At 32.6% G+C, this 13453-nt stretch overlaps 1 protein-coding gene across 4 annotated transcripts in view; it reads left to right on the top strand.

The window, feature by feature from the left end:
- KMT2E (lysine methyltransferase 2E (inactive)) overlaps window positions 1-13453 on the top strand; it is an 81918-nt gene that overhangs the window by 64562 nt on the left and 3903 nt on the right. For all 4 annotated transcript variants that reach the window (XM_051961700.1, XM_051961699.1, XM_051961701.1 and 1 more), the window contains 8 exons: window positions 5651-5815; window positions 6122-6430; window positions 7677-7931; window positions 8044-8188; window positions 8618-8871; window positions 9354-9410; window positions 9503-10072; window positions 10932-11230. In XM_051961700.1, coding sequence (XP_051817660.1) covers window positions 5651-5815; window positions 6122-6430; window positions 7677-7931; window positions 8044-8188; window positions 8618-8871; window positions 9354-9410; window positions 9503-10072; window positions 10932-11230 — 2054 coding nt within the window. The remainder of the gene's footprint in view (window positions 1-5650; window positions 5816-6121; window positions 6431-7676; window positions 7932-8043; window positions 8189-8617; window positions 8872-9353; window positions 9411-9502; window positions 10073-10931; window positions 11231-13453) is intronic.

The raw sequence follows: 13453 nt of genomic DNA, 5'->3' as shown, positions 1-13453 counted from the left end.
CTCATTGCAGAGAAAATGCTATGAATTGGTAGAGCCATTTGCCTCATCTGGGAATTTCTTTTACTTGTGTGACACACCTACTGGCACTTGTGTCAGCAACTGTCAACCCAGTCCAGATGATTTTAAGTCATAACATTGTTCTCTAATGGAAAGAAGAAAAGGAGTGATATTTTGGGAAAACCACTTTCTCTTTCTGTACTTAAATCACTCATCCACAAAAGGAAGTTAGATTAGATTAAATAGTTTTATGAATTTAAGTTGAAATGTTTTGTTGTATGGCAATTACAATTAGGAATTTGAATAATGAATTGATCTGAGGGAGGTGAGAAATTTGCAAAAAGCCCTGTTTAAAATATAAGTAAAATGTTTTCCTCTAGTTACACAGAAAATTGTTAATACTACTTACGTTTGGGATATTGATATATACACTAAAAGAAAGACTATCGGTTTTTAATAATAGTCTTTGTGTGAATTATGTACATTTATCATTTTGGAAAAATTCCAACATCATAACACTGGGAATTGTATCTTATAAGAATCATTGATTTACTGCTTCCTCCCAATCTCCATATATTGAATTCAAATGAGTAAGCACTACTATGTGCTAGTTACTAGCAGATAAAAACACTATAGTACCCTGGTTTATAACTACAATGGGATGAAGGACAAAAAAAATCAAATAACTAATAATTCAGCCATTCAAAGCAGCGTGAGATCCAAGGTAATCAGAAATTTCAGGAGAAATATTTGAATTGCACTTTAGATGGGGATGGGTAGGGAATGTAAAAAGTATTGGGAGAAAGGCATGGAAATAGGATTGATAATTAACTAAACAAATTCTTATGACCTGGGAGCCATAAAAGGATGTCTTTGTAGCAAAGTTTACAATTCATCCATACCTTATCACCATATGTTTCTTCTGGTTTTTCTAGAATACTAGTGTTACTTTCCCTCACTGTGTGTAATCAAGGTCACTTTTTTGTGATTACATATATTCCTGATATTTTTTCAACCACTTTTTGTATTCAAGTTATCCTGGGTAATAGACTATTTATATCTATATTATATGTCTCTACAGGTAAACCAGTAGAGGAATTGGGTCACTTGTAACTTTGAGATATTTAATTAGAGGAATCTTGAAATTAGGAAAGCCCAAACCATAATCTTGCCTCAGACATGTAGTAGCATTATGACCCTGGGCAAGGCACTTGAGCTCAGACGCAATGCTCTTCCATAAAAGGGAGTAACACCTATCTTCCTGGCTTGTGAAGATCAAGTAAGCCAATGTATGAAAAGCATTTGACAAATCTTAAAAGTATTCTCTACTTTAAAACTATATGAATATGTTCTATTGTTGATTCTTGTCTATGATTTATAGTGTGTGATTTAAAGAATATTAAATCTACCTATTTGGAAGTATGAGATTTAATATTTTTTTAGAGGAGAAACAAGAGGTTTATTTAGTCTAAAACATTTTCATTACCTTGTGAAAGAATTAGAAATGTGTACAGATACAAATCTTTCTTTTACCATCTGGTGATATTAAAATAAGTGGAAAGTTTGATTACACTTGGGGTGAAACAAACAAAAAAAAACCTAACTGTACATAGTTGGTTGTCCTAAGATTAGATGAACCATTTAATTGTCCACTTTTCTTCAGAAGGCCATTGTTTATTCAAATAAGGAGGGAAAAGAGAATGTAGTTTCATTTATCATATTTCTTTTTCATACTACAGTGTTCTTTACTCTTAATATTTAGGTCACAGCATTTTATTTGTACTTCTGATAAGTGCATAGCATGAATAAGCGATGATGTGATTTGTTGCTTGATAAACTGAATCAATGCTTTAAATTATAATTATTAATATAAAAATAATTTAAATTGCAATTAACCCTAACCCTTAAAATTGAAAATGGATGCTGACGTTTATCCTTAACTAAAAGAATTTTGAAGTATGCAGAAGTGTCCCAAGATAATATATAATATTTAAAGTCTTCTTTAGTCTGATCCTCCTTAATTCTGACATAGTTAATATTCTAGCAGATATAATCCTTAATATTCCCAACACAAACAGTATTTCACTTTCTGTGCAAAGTTACTGAGTACATCAGATCAGGCTAAGTCCAACCTCTCACATTCTTTGTACATAAAGACAATATATAGAGATGACTTTCAGTCCTCCCTCCTTGTTTGGTCTAGTTTAAGAACAAATATATCACATACACAGCCATCAATAGTATGCTTGGGGCAGGGAGGGTCAATTTTATTAGAGCACACTAATCATTTTTTTTAATGTTTAGTTACAGAGATTAGATCCTTCAAAGCACATAAACAATTGAATACAATGGCTTATAACTTTGAGGAGCCACAACTGAATAGCTTTTAAGGAATTTACAGTAAGGTCAATGATAATGATAATTTCTTACTGAAGAAAAATCAAAACACTTCTTGGTTGCTTGCTATAGAAAAAATGAAGAGAGGTACTTGGGAGAAGATAAGCAGGGCTTAATCTACTTTAATATCTTCCAACACTCTCCTTTTACAGATACAGATGAGGTAATTTGCCTGAGCTTCTGGAGGTAATAAATAGAAAGGGAGATGGAGGAAAGTATTTAGACTCTTCAGTCCCATGCCATTTCTCTGCCTTCTTTGAATCAGATCCAGCATGCATTCTCTTTTTTTTCCCCCTTGTTATAATTATATTGATTTTATCAAAAAGAGCCATTAAGTGGACCATTAGACTTAGTTCCAAGAATAATAGCTAGCTGTATTTATGTAACAGTGCTATATCATATATATAAAATGCAGATATTGTCACCAGTCTGTTACAGATGGAACTCAAAAGATTGTGACTTGTCTGTGGTCATGCAGCTTGTAAATGATAGTGTTGGGATTTCTATCAAAGATCTAATGATCCTATGTCCAGCATTCTTTTTCAACAATTATTAATTATAGGTTACAAACACAGCTTGTGTTTTGTAACTCAAAAAATAGTTTGAAAAGTTGAAACTGGGCACTCCAGAAGTTTATCCTGTCTTTTTTTCCCTCTTTACTCCATCCAGAAATTTTTTTATTCCTTGGAGTAGACCCCATAAACCAAGGAAAGGCAGCATATAAGGAATAACCCTTGGTTTATGGGGTCTATGCCTTTTGTGAGGGTTCACTCTTTCACTTGGCTTTTGGTTAATTTATTTCTAGATAAATTTTCTAGCATCTAGTACAAAGGCTGACTGTAGTTCACCTTTCTAGAAAAATGTGCTTTCTTTCCTTCTGTTCCTTTTCATGTGAAAGGATAATAAGCAGGAGTTTTGACTTGCAAGCTTACTAATAAAAGTTATATGTATCTTCTGTTCTGTGCAGTAACATTGCTCTAGATTTCTTTAACATTATGGATTACAACAGTGTAATAGAATTGAAACAGAAAAGTAGTTGATGTGTACCCAAGGTATAGAGAGTTGGAAAGCAGGTCGGATATGTGGGTCTGTGAAATATTACGTCACTGAAGCCCAAGGTATAGAGAGTTGGAAAGCAGGTTGGACATGTGGGTCTAAGAAATATTACGTCACTGAAGCTTGAGGAGGCAGGTTAGGAAATGAAAAGTTACCTTCTTTCTAGACGTTTATTTCTGGTATCCTGTTCATACCACACTTCCTATAGGAATGCTTCTATTATGTGTCATAATAATCAATAAACAAATTTATCTCCATTTAAAAACATATACTACTCAACATTTATCATGATGTACTTTTTATATATTCCTCATCTAAAAGACAGAGCAATCAATATCCTATTCCACTTAACTTCCACAGCACAGAGACAAAGGGTTGAGGGGTGAAGATTAGAATCTAATACCATAATTATCAGTAGGAGCTTGAGCTCCAAACCTCCAATAGAAAGAGAAATTCCATAGGGACCTATGGAATGTTGAAATTCTTTTTGCATGCCATTCACACATATAGGGAAAAAAGAGATTGGAATCACAAGTCTTAGATTGTATTTACTGAGTTTCATAGTGTGACGTAGCTCCCATTTTTGTTTTTTGTTTTTGTTTTTTCTTGCCAAAGTCAAACTTTGTGGGAAAGTATATGTCCCAGGCAGCATGCTAAGCATCTTAAGGACCAAATGATACAAAGATTAACAAAGATTATTAAGAACAGTCCTTCAAAGTTTAAGTGATTTTTCCAAGAACACAAAAATAGTAAAATGTCTTGGGGCTAAATTTTAACTCCATGTACTACTTAAGGGTCTCTTAGGGAAAGAGACAGATACTTAAAGTTGAGGCCTACCTTCATGAGATTTCTTGAATTATATCTAATTTCCCAAAATATAGTTGGGCAGTTTGTTTTTAACCTTGCCACTGAAAAGCACTTTTAGCTGGATTTTTAGAGTTTAGGGAAGAATATTCTAAAGTAAATATAGAACTGCACTGCAAAAGTCCCCCTGAATGTTTTGCTGGTATTTCAAAGTCTATCTTTCCTATTGTTCCTCAAACTTCTTTTATTGATGGTATTACTTTCTAACAAGACACTTAAAACTTCGATTCTCTATCAGTTGCCAAATCCAGAATATCTTTTTGCATTTGGCCCTTTATTTGTCCATGTATTAAAATCACCATATTTTAGGCTTTTTTTCCCCTCAAATACCAGCATACCCTGATCCATTCATTTTACTCCCAAGTAAATTTTCCTGAGTGATTTTCCAATCATAGGAAGAAAGCTTCAGTATTTGTTAAATAAAACTCCTGACATAAGTTACCTTTTTAGCTTTTATTCCTTGTGTACACCTTATACCAGATATGCTCCTTATCTTTCAATCAGTCTCTCAAAAGTCTCTCCCCTTTTATAATGCAAATCAAGTATCGCTATCTCTGTAAAAACTTTCTTGCTCAACCTTTCCTATCCCTGGCTGAAAGTAATATCCATCTTTAAGTTTCTCATAGCATTATTACCCAGACTTTTCATTGATATTGAACTATGCTCTCATTTGTAACAGTTATTTGTCTTCTCCCCCTCCCCTTCCCCATATCAGATTGTAATCTCTTTTAGTGTAGGTCTGTGACTTTGATTCTCTAGTACTTCTAACATAATACCTTTGCCCATAGTAATTGGATATTAAAACTAGTTAATTGGATGTTGTTTTTCAAATAAAAGAATTCCTGAGATATGTGTGTATGGATTCATGTGTACAAAAACGTAAGTGATTTAATTGTATAAAGAGAATGTCTTTTTACAATTTAAACTTTTTTTTGGTATGTGTAAAATTAAAGCTATGATTTTGATAGGGGTAGGATTTAAACATTCTTAATAAGCAACAGTCTTTGGTGGTATTCATCTCCATTTTAACAAACAAATTTGAATGATTACTTAAACTATTCTTGAAAATGCATTTATTGTATTCTGGAGTTGAGTGAATATTGTCAGTATTGTCATGGTGATTTGTTGCCTAATAAGGTTTTATTTATCCTAAATATGTAAGCATTATGGGGTCCTGAAAAGATAAGGTCACTGTTATAGACTTTTTGAAGTTTGTTTAGATCAAGGAATATTTATATTTCTTTGACACAGACTTGATTAGAAGTGATCCTTTGGTTTTAGCTTTATTATATTTATAAAGGTGTTTATTAAAAGATTGTCATATTTGGTTATCTAGACAAGAGAAGAAAGGAAAATGGAAGCTATTCTTCAAGCCTTTGCTAGACTTGAGAAGAGAGAGAAAAGAAGGGAACAAGCTTTGGAACGAATCAGCACAGCAAAAACAGAAATTAAAACAGAATGTAAAGATACACAGATTGTCAATGATGCTGAAGTTGTTCAGGTATATATATGCCTTCCGTTTGTTTCATGACTTCACCTTCCAGTTAAATTTTTAAAATTTTCATTTGCTTTAAAAAGAAAAACAACTAAAGTAGGATACCTCTAGTTATAACAGATTCAGAAAGGTAATAATCAATATTCCTTTTTATCTAAATTATTATTGCCAGCGTTCATAAGAAAAATTTAAGATAAAAAATTTGAAGATTATAGTCTGCTTTCTTGTGTTTATTTAAGGGCAATAATCAGTTTCTTTTTCAACTTATATAAAATGCTAAAAATTAGCCCATTATGGTCTATATCTTAATAGGAAACAACAAAGGAAGAAACTGCCAGCAAGCCAACCCCTGCCAAAGTAAATAGAACTAAGCAGAGAAAAAGCTTTTCTCGGAGTAGAACTCACATTGGACAGCAACGCCGGAGACACAGAACTGTCAGCATGTGTTCAGATATCCAGCCATCTTCTCCTGATGTAGAAGTTACTTCACAACCAAATGAAACTGAAAACACTGCACTTGCAGCAGAGCCTGAAACTGAAACTGCCATAGCAGAAGTAGTTACTGAGACTGAAGTTCCAGCACTTAATAAATGTCCAACAAGGTACCCCAAAACAAAAAAGGTATGATTTGCTAGAAAACAAACAACAAAAAGCCCCCCAATAACAATTAAAATATGTTTTCTTACAAATTAATAGCTGGTAAAGTTCCTGTCCCATTTATTTTAAGGGAGATTTTTTTCTATTTGGATATTGTTAATTCAGCTTTTACTAGGCAGTCTCTTCATATATCATTGAAATAAATTGCTTAACTGTCAAATTTTTAATTAATATGAACAGTTTCCCTATCCCAGATAAGTAATAAAACAGGTCAGGTATCTCACTTCTAAAAAGAAAAATGTTGAGGTTTCTAAAATCTTTTAATGCTCAGAAAAGAAGATTTTTATATACTTTGAATTTGTCACCCTAAAAATGAGGATAATTTTAAAAATATGATTTGACAAACCTACCCTAAGGAAAGCCACAAACTAGGCTATTTTTTTAAATAACATAATAAGAATCTCATATTGTTTACAACTTTGTTGAAATGCTTAGCAGCATATGATACTAAGTTTAAAATTATAGTCAATAGTTGATTATTCCTTATTCCATTTAAGACTGGGAAAACATCCAAGTACCATTTTAATTTATTTTAGAATATAGTAGCATGACCTTTTTCTTAGTCACTTCTTAAATGCATTTTAATGTAGAAATAAAATCATGTTTTCTGGATTTCTGAACATTTGGGGATTTTGTTTGACCTAAATTCTGTCACGTTGTGTTAGATTTGTTTTAAAGATAAGCTAGTTTACAATAATAGTAAAAAAGCTTGCTGAATGTATTTGGAGGTAATGGTTAAATTTTTGAATATGAGAAAATTTCATAAAAGAAAATTTGAAAAGCTTTTTTCTTCTAAGAGTAGTAAAAATTAGATAAACATTAGCATGCAGTAGTTTATCTTAATTTTTTTTAAATTTATATTTGTGGTATTTTAAAAATGTTCCTGAGAAAATAAATTTTAAATGAAATCACTCTCCCACTGATTTTTCTTCATTGTGATATAAGGATTACATTTCCTCATCAAGCTTACAGGTTAAATAGAATTTACAATAAGCTTTAGCTCATTCATATAACAACATGTTAAACTGTTTCTAAGAAAAATCTGTGTGCTAATTAATATATTCTCACTTGGCTGTAAAAAATGGGATTATATCTAGTGAATTGAATATAGTTTCTTTTTTCTCCCTAGTATAGCATTTTAGTTACTAAAGCAACTTGTAATTTTAGAATTCCAGGTGTCTTTCCTCATTCATCTTTTTCTTTTATTTAGCACTTAGTCAACGAATGGTTAAGTGAGAAGAATGAGAAGACAGGAAAATCTTCAGAGAGCCTTTCAGAAAGGCCTCTCCGAATAACTACAGATCCTGAAGTATTAGCTACACAACTCAACTCTTTACCAGGCCTTACTTACAGTCCCCATGTGTATACTACTCCGAAGCACTATATTAGATTTACTTCACCATTCCTTTCAGAAAAAAGAAGAAGAAAAGAACCTTCTGAAAATAATTCTGGCTCATGCAAAAAGGTAAACTTTTCTTGGGATTAGCAACATTAGGATAAACAGGGTTCCATTTCTGGTGCTTTTTCAGTTTGCTCCACTGTACAGGTTCTATTAACTGTGGTTTTTGTTATTCTAGCGATGGTTGAAGCAAGCATTAGAAGAAGAAAACTCAGCAATTATAGATAAATTTAGTTCATTATGCCAAGAAAGATCTAGAAGCCCTGCTGTCAATGGTGAAAATAAAAGTCCACTGTTACTCAGTGATAGCTGTTCACTTCCAGGTAAAGATATTTTTGTTATTAGTCTGGCATAAATCAAGCATTATATCTCTTTTTTAAATAAACTTTAGCATGAATATTTCTATTTTGAAGAATTTGCTAATACTCAAAGTTGGAGAGACTTTTGAACTATCAGCTGATCCACTAGGCAACTCATTTAATAAAACAGTATGATTTAGATAATTTGTTAATGTACTTTATATCTGCATTAAAATTCAATTTTATTAGCAACATCTGTATTCTGAAGACAATTTTCAAATTAGTACAGTTTTTACTTGCTTGGAGTACCGTACCTTTGAGATTTCAAAATTTAGTGTCATAATTTCACTTTTTAGAACAAGATTTGAGTATATCATTATTACAGACTAAGATTTTTTAGTTTAAAGCAAATTGTGTTCTTTTCTAGAAATTGTTTTTGTTTTTGATATACAGATTTAACTACTCCACTAAAAAAACGAAGACTGTATCAGTTATTGGATTCTGCTTACTCAGAAACCTCCACACCTACTCCTTCTCCATATGCTACGCCAACTCATATGGATATCACTGCTACAGATGCATCCTTATTTGCTACTCCTCCTAGGACAAAATCAGAAGATGAAACTTGTAGGAATGGTTATAAACCCATATATTCACCAGTTACTCCCGTAACTCCTTGTATACAGGGAAATGCTATGCACTTTGAGGTGAGAGAATAAGTTTTGATATTTTGCTTTGTATGACCTTGTTTGCTACCCAGTTTTGGGGAAAGTTGATGTCTAGACATCTAAAAGATTTAAGTAAAAACAATCATGGTTTTTTAGAACAGTTTAATCACTGGGAGTTTTATACCACAAAAGAAAATATGTATACATCTTTTGTGCCTGTATATACTTTAGGAAGTATTTTAAATTCTATCATTAAAACTTTTACCTTTTTATATTTGGAGCATACTGGAATTTCATTTTATACATATTCATTTTGATCATCATTTTGTTAATTTCTTTACAAACTTGATTTTGTTTTACATTACCGAAGCATTAGCAATGTAAACAATTGATTTAATGATGATAATTGTATTAAAATTGAAAGCTTTGTATTTGTGCCCTGAATAATACAAAATCATAATGGCTGTTACTATTGAACTTAGATTTGATGGCTTCATTACTAATCATTTCTTTTTTCATAGAATATTTCCTCCCCAGAAAGTTCACCAGAAATTAAAAGACGAGTTTATAACCAAGAGGTAAGTTGTTTTATAAAACAAACCACTAACTGCTTCTATCTAAGTTTTACAATTGAAAATATCATCATTTTTTTTTCCCCTCCTTCAAACAGGGCTATGAGAGAACACCAACTATATTGACAGTGGGTTCTTTTAGAAATTCTAATCTGACAGAAATGGGCCTGCAAGAAATAAAGACCATTGGATATTCTAGCCCAAGAAATAGAACTGATATAACTAGGCAGTGCACCGGAGACAAGGAGTCTGTATCAGACCTGCAGACTGGAGTTGATGTAGTGGAGCAGCACGCTGCCATTTCTAAAACTATGGAAACCCCCTCACAGGACAGGACTGACTCTAACAGCCAGCTAGAACCTTCGCCCTGTGGAAGAGGCACAATTTATTCTTCTTGGGTTAAAAGCCCTGAAAGAACAGGTGTAAACTTTTCCTCAGTGAATTCCAATTTAAGGGACTTAACACCTTCCCATCAGCTGGAGGTTGGAGGTGGCTTCCGAGTGAGTGAGTCAAAGTGCCTAGTGCAAGATGACTCCAGAGGCGTATTCATGGAGACCTCCGTGTTCTGTTCTTCAGAAGATGGGCTTCCCCCAGGGTTTGGAAGAACAGTTAACGACAGTACAATTGAGGGGAGCTGTACACCCCAGAATCCACCACAAAAGAAAAAGGTGAAAGCTTTTTCTATTATCTTTATCTGCATCTCCTGAGCCCATGTATACTTTAAGAAAACTTTAGATGCTTGGTATCTTTTTCCACATTAAAATTTCCATTGGCACATGGGAAGTAGAACAATTAGAATTGCTACAGGACTTAAGACAAATTTACATCTGGATTAATTTTATAATCATAATAACAAACGACAAACTGGAAAGAATTAAGCAAAATAATCATACCATTCGTTAGTCTGAACTAAAAGGGAGTTTAGAATTTATTCCTTTCTACAATTTTACACAAAAAGAATTTGAAATCCAGAAAGATTACATGACTTGCCTTATAGCTAGCTATAGAATTTTAGACCTGAATTTGACTTTCAGAACAGTATACTTTTCCTGGCAGCCTTTTTCTTATGGTAACTAGTATGAAAAGAAGCACTATGTTGTAGTAGAAATGATCGCTGGATTATAAACACTTCAGATCTAGATTCTAGTTTCAATTGTATTACTTAATGTGTGACCTTGAATTTTAGACAATGGGGCTATCTGCCCTATCCACAGAGTTAAGGGCATCTCTTAAATCTTTATATATAATTGCAATTGTTAGCATTAATTGATCATGTTATTGACTGTCCTACTTGAGTTAAATTCTAGACTGGATGGTCTTCCTACTCGGAAACAAAAAAAAAAGAGTAATAAACAAACTACAATTGTATTGATTTTTATAGCAGTTGCTAAAAATACATGAAGGTGATTTTTCCCAAGTCATATTAATTTTCCTAATGTGAATGTTGAACAAGACTCTTAGAATAATAATGTATTGACTTTGACAAACAAAGCAAAAATGATTTGTTTTTCTCTATTGTCTTTTTAGGTGTCCTTATTAGAATACCGTAAAAGACAACGGGAAGCTAGGAAAAGTGGTTCCAAGGCTGACAACTTTTCTCTAGTTACTGTGTCACCTCATACTACAATGGGGGGAAACATGAGCAGCAGCAGCAGTACTACTGATGGATGTAGTAACAGTGGTGAAAATGGGGAACAAATAGACCACACTGCTAGTTTGCCTTTACCATTGCCAAATACAGTTTATAATGCTGCTTCAGAAGAAATCAGCAATAACTGCCCAATAAAAGAAACTTCTGGTGAAAAAAATGAACCAGAAGTTCAGTGGTAAGTAGACCGAGTTATCCCTAAGATTCATCTTTGAAAATCATAGTATAATACATAATTAAGAACTTGATTTTAAAAATCAAAGATGTTAGTAATACTAATTTTCAGAGATGGCAGTCAGGTGAAGATGGGATAACAAGTGAGAAATGTGGTTGTGCCCAGCATAAAAATGTCCCAAATATGTTGTCTTTTAGATATTTTTTGAAAGGTCTCAATTAACCTACATTTCAAACCACCTAATTATGGAAATTACTATTCATAAGAGTTCTGATCCACTTCCTCTTTTTGCAAATGCAATTTCTTTTTTCTGTGCATTTTCTAGTTCTGATTGTGGATTGAATTGTACATATTATTTTCTTTAAATTTTAGAGACAAAGTATTATATTAGGTCTTTCTGTACTCGTGAAAGCTGAAGACATAAAACTCAATATTTAACTCCCAACTTACCTTGAATAAATAGGAAATTGGTGTGTATTATATTTTTGCCAGAATACTTTGCAGCCCATTTTCTTATATCTCTTGGGCTACCAGTTTATAAATATATACAAATCTATTGATTCAGAAGAACCTACATCTTTAAAAAATCTTTTATCAGGGAATTGCCTCAAGAGAAATAAAAGCCAATTTTTAATCTTGTTTTATTATATAATACCATGGTTTCCTATAGTAAGTAAAGAATGAATTCTTCCTCTTTAAGGGATAAAAGTTTTTTTAATGTTAGCACACAAATCTTCATGGGAATAAAGTTTTGACTTTCAATTCCAGGGGTCCTCAAACTTTTTAAATAGGGGGCCAGTTCATTGTCCCTCAGATTGTTGGAGAGCCGGACTATGTAGTAAAAACAAAAACTTTGTTTTGTGGGCCTTTAAAAAAAAAGAAACTTCATAGCCATGGGTCAGGGGGATAAACGTCCTCAGCTGCTGCATCTGGCCCGTGGCCGTAGTTTGAGGGCCCCTGTTCTATTTGTCTGGGGAAAAAAAAACAACCAAAAAACAACTAAGCTTATTACTGGGATAAAAGTAATAATTGCATTTTTATGATCAGTTTGCCACTTATAAAATCCAGCATCAGATGATGGCCAAGTCATGTAATCTTTTTTTAAAGAAAAAATCTGAAATACTTATTTCACTGTTACTGGCATTCCATTTAGAGACCTACCTTCATAATCATTGTCCTCTTCCTTCAAGTATTCTCAGTGATGATAGATCTTCTTCCTTATTAGGTAGATTTGAGTTCTATATAAACAGCCAAAAGTCAGTTGGAGTTGTTTGATAATGTCATTTGAATAGAAAGAAGGTAAAAGGAAAGGACAGAAAGTATGACTTAAGTTGATTCTGACAGCAGTATCAAAAAAGAAGCTTTAAATCTGTAGCAATTATGATAGAAATAGGTGCTCCTTCAGGAAATTAATATGAAGACATCACATTTTTGGCTTTTAATTTCTGACCAGATTGCTGGAGGCTAGAATCTGCTTATGAAATATAGAACCAGGAGAAAAGAAGGAATCTTCAGGGAAATTTTTGAGTCATGTATTAATAATGCAATTGTGCTGACTTGTACCACTTTTTTTTTTTTTTTTTTTTTAAAGACAGGTAGTGGTATATGTGTAAAGTAACTCTAAAGTAATTGGGTTTAATTGTATAGCTTCATTATTTTATTGCACATCCCTAAACATTGATAAAATTTCTTAAGAGGGTGTTTTTTTTTTTCTTGATAAGAAATATCATTGTTAAGATTTGCTTTAGTAAAAATATTGTGTGAATCTGGGACCCTGGATTAAGTTAAAGATTGTCATGTTTCATTCTAAACAAATTAATTCTGATAGGAAAAAAGCCTTTTTTGAAGAGTTCGCCAATATAGTAGTTGTTCTGTTCAGTTAGTTTACAACAAGAAATATATACCTTTATTGATTTTTTAATTAATTTAATTAAAAGCTGTTCATGATGGAAAAAAAGTGAACTTGGTTAAGCAAGTGTGCTACTCCTCTCAGATTTAAAAACGTCTTCTAAATAATTTTGTTTTTTTCCCCATTACTAATTATTTTTGATGCATGGGAAAAAAAAGTTCCTAACAGCGATAATGGTACAGCACAGAATTTCTTTGCATAAAAACTCTCAGCATGTTCCATTGTTTTCTTTCAAAATATTTGTCTGAGGTGTAGCGACCCAAGAAGTTGGGCTTCGATAAAAGATGAAACAAAATTCTTTCATTCTGATTATTTTA

The sequence above is a fragment of the Antechinus flavipes genome, chromosome 5 (assembly GCF_016432865.1).
Source record: "Antechinus flavipes isolate AdamAnt ecotype Samford, QLD, Australia chromosome 5, AdamAnt_v2, whole genome shotgun sequence".
NCBI lineage: Eukaryota > Metazoa > Chordata > Mammalia > Dasyuromorphia > Dasyuridae > Antechinus > Antechinus flavipes.
This window is presented reverse-complemented; position numbering and strand designations above follow the sequence as displayed.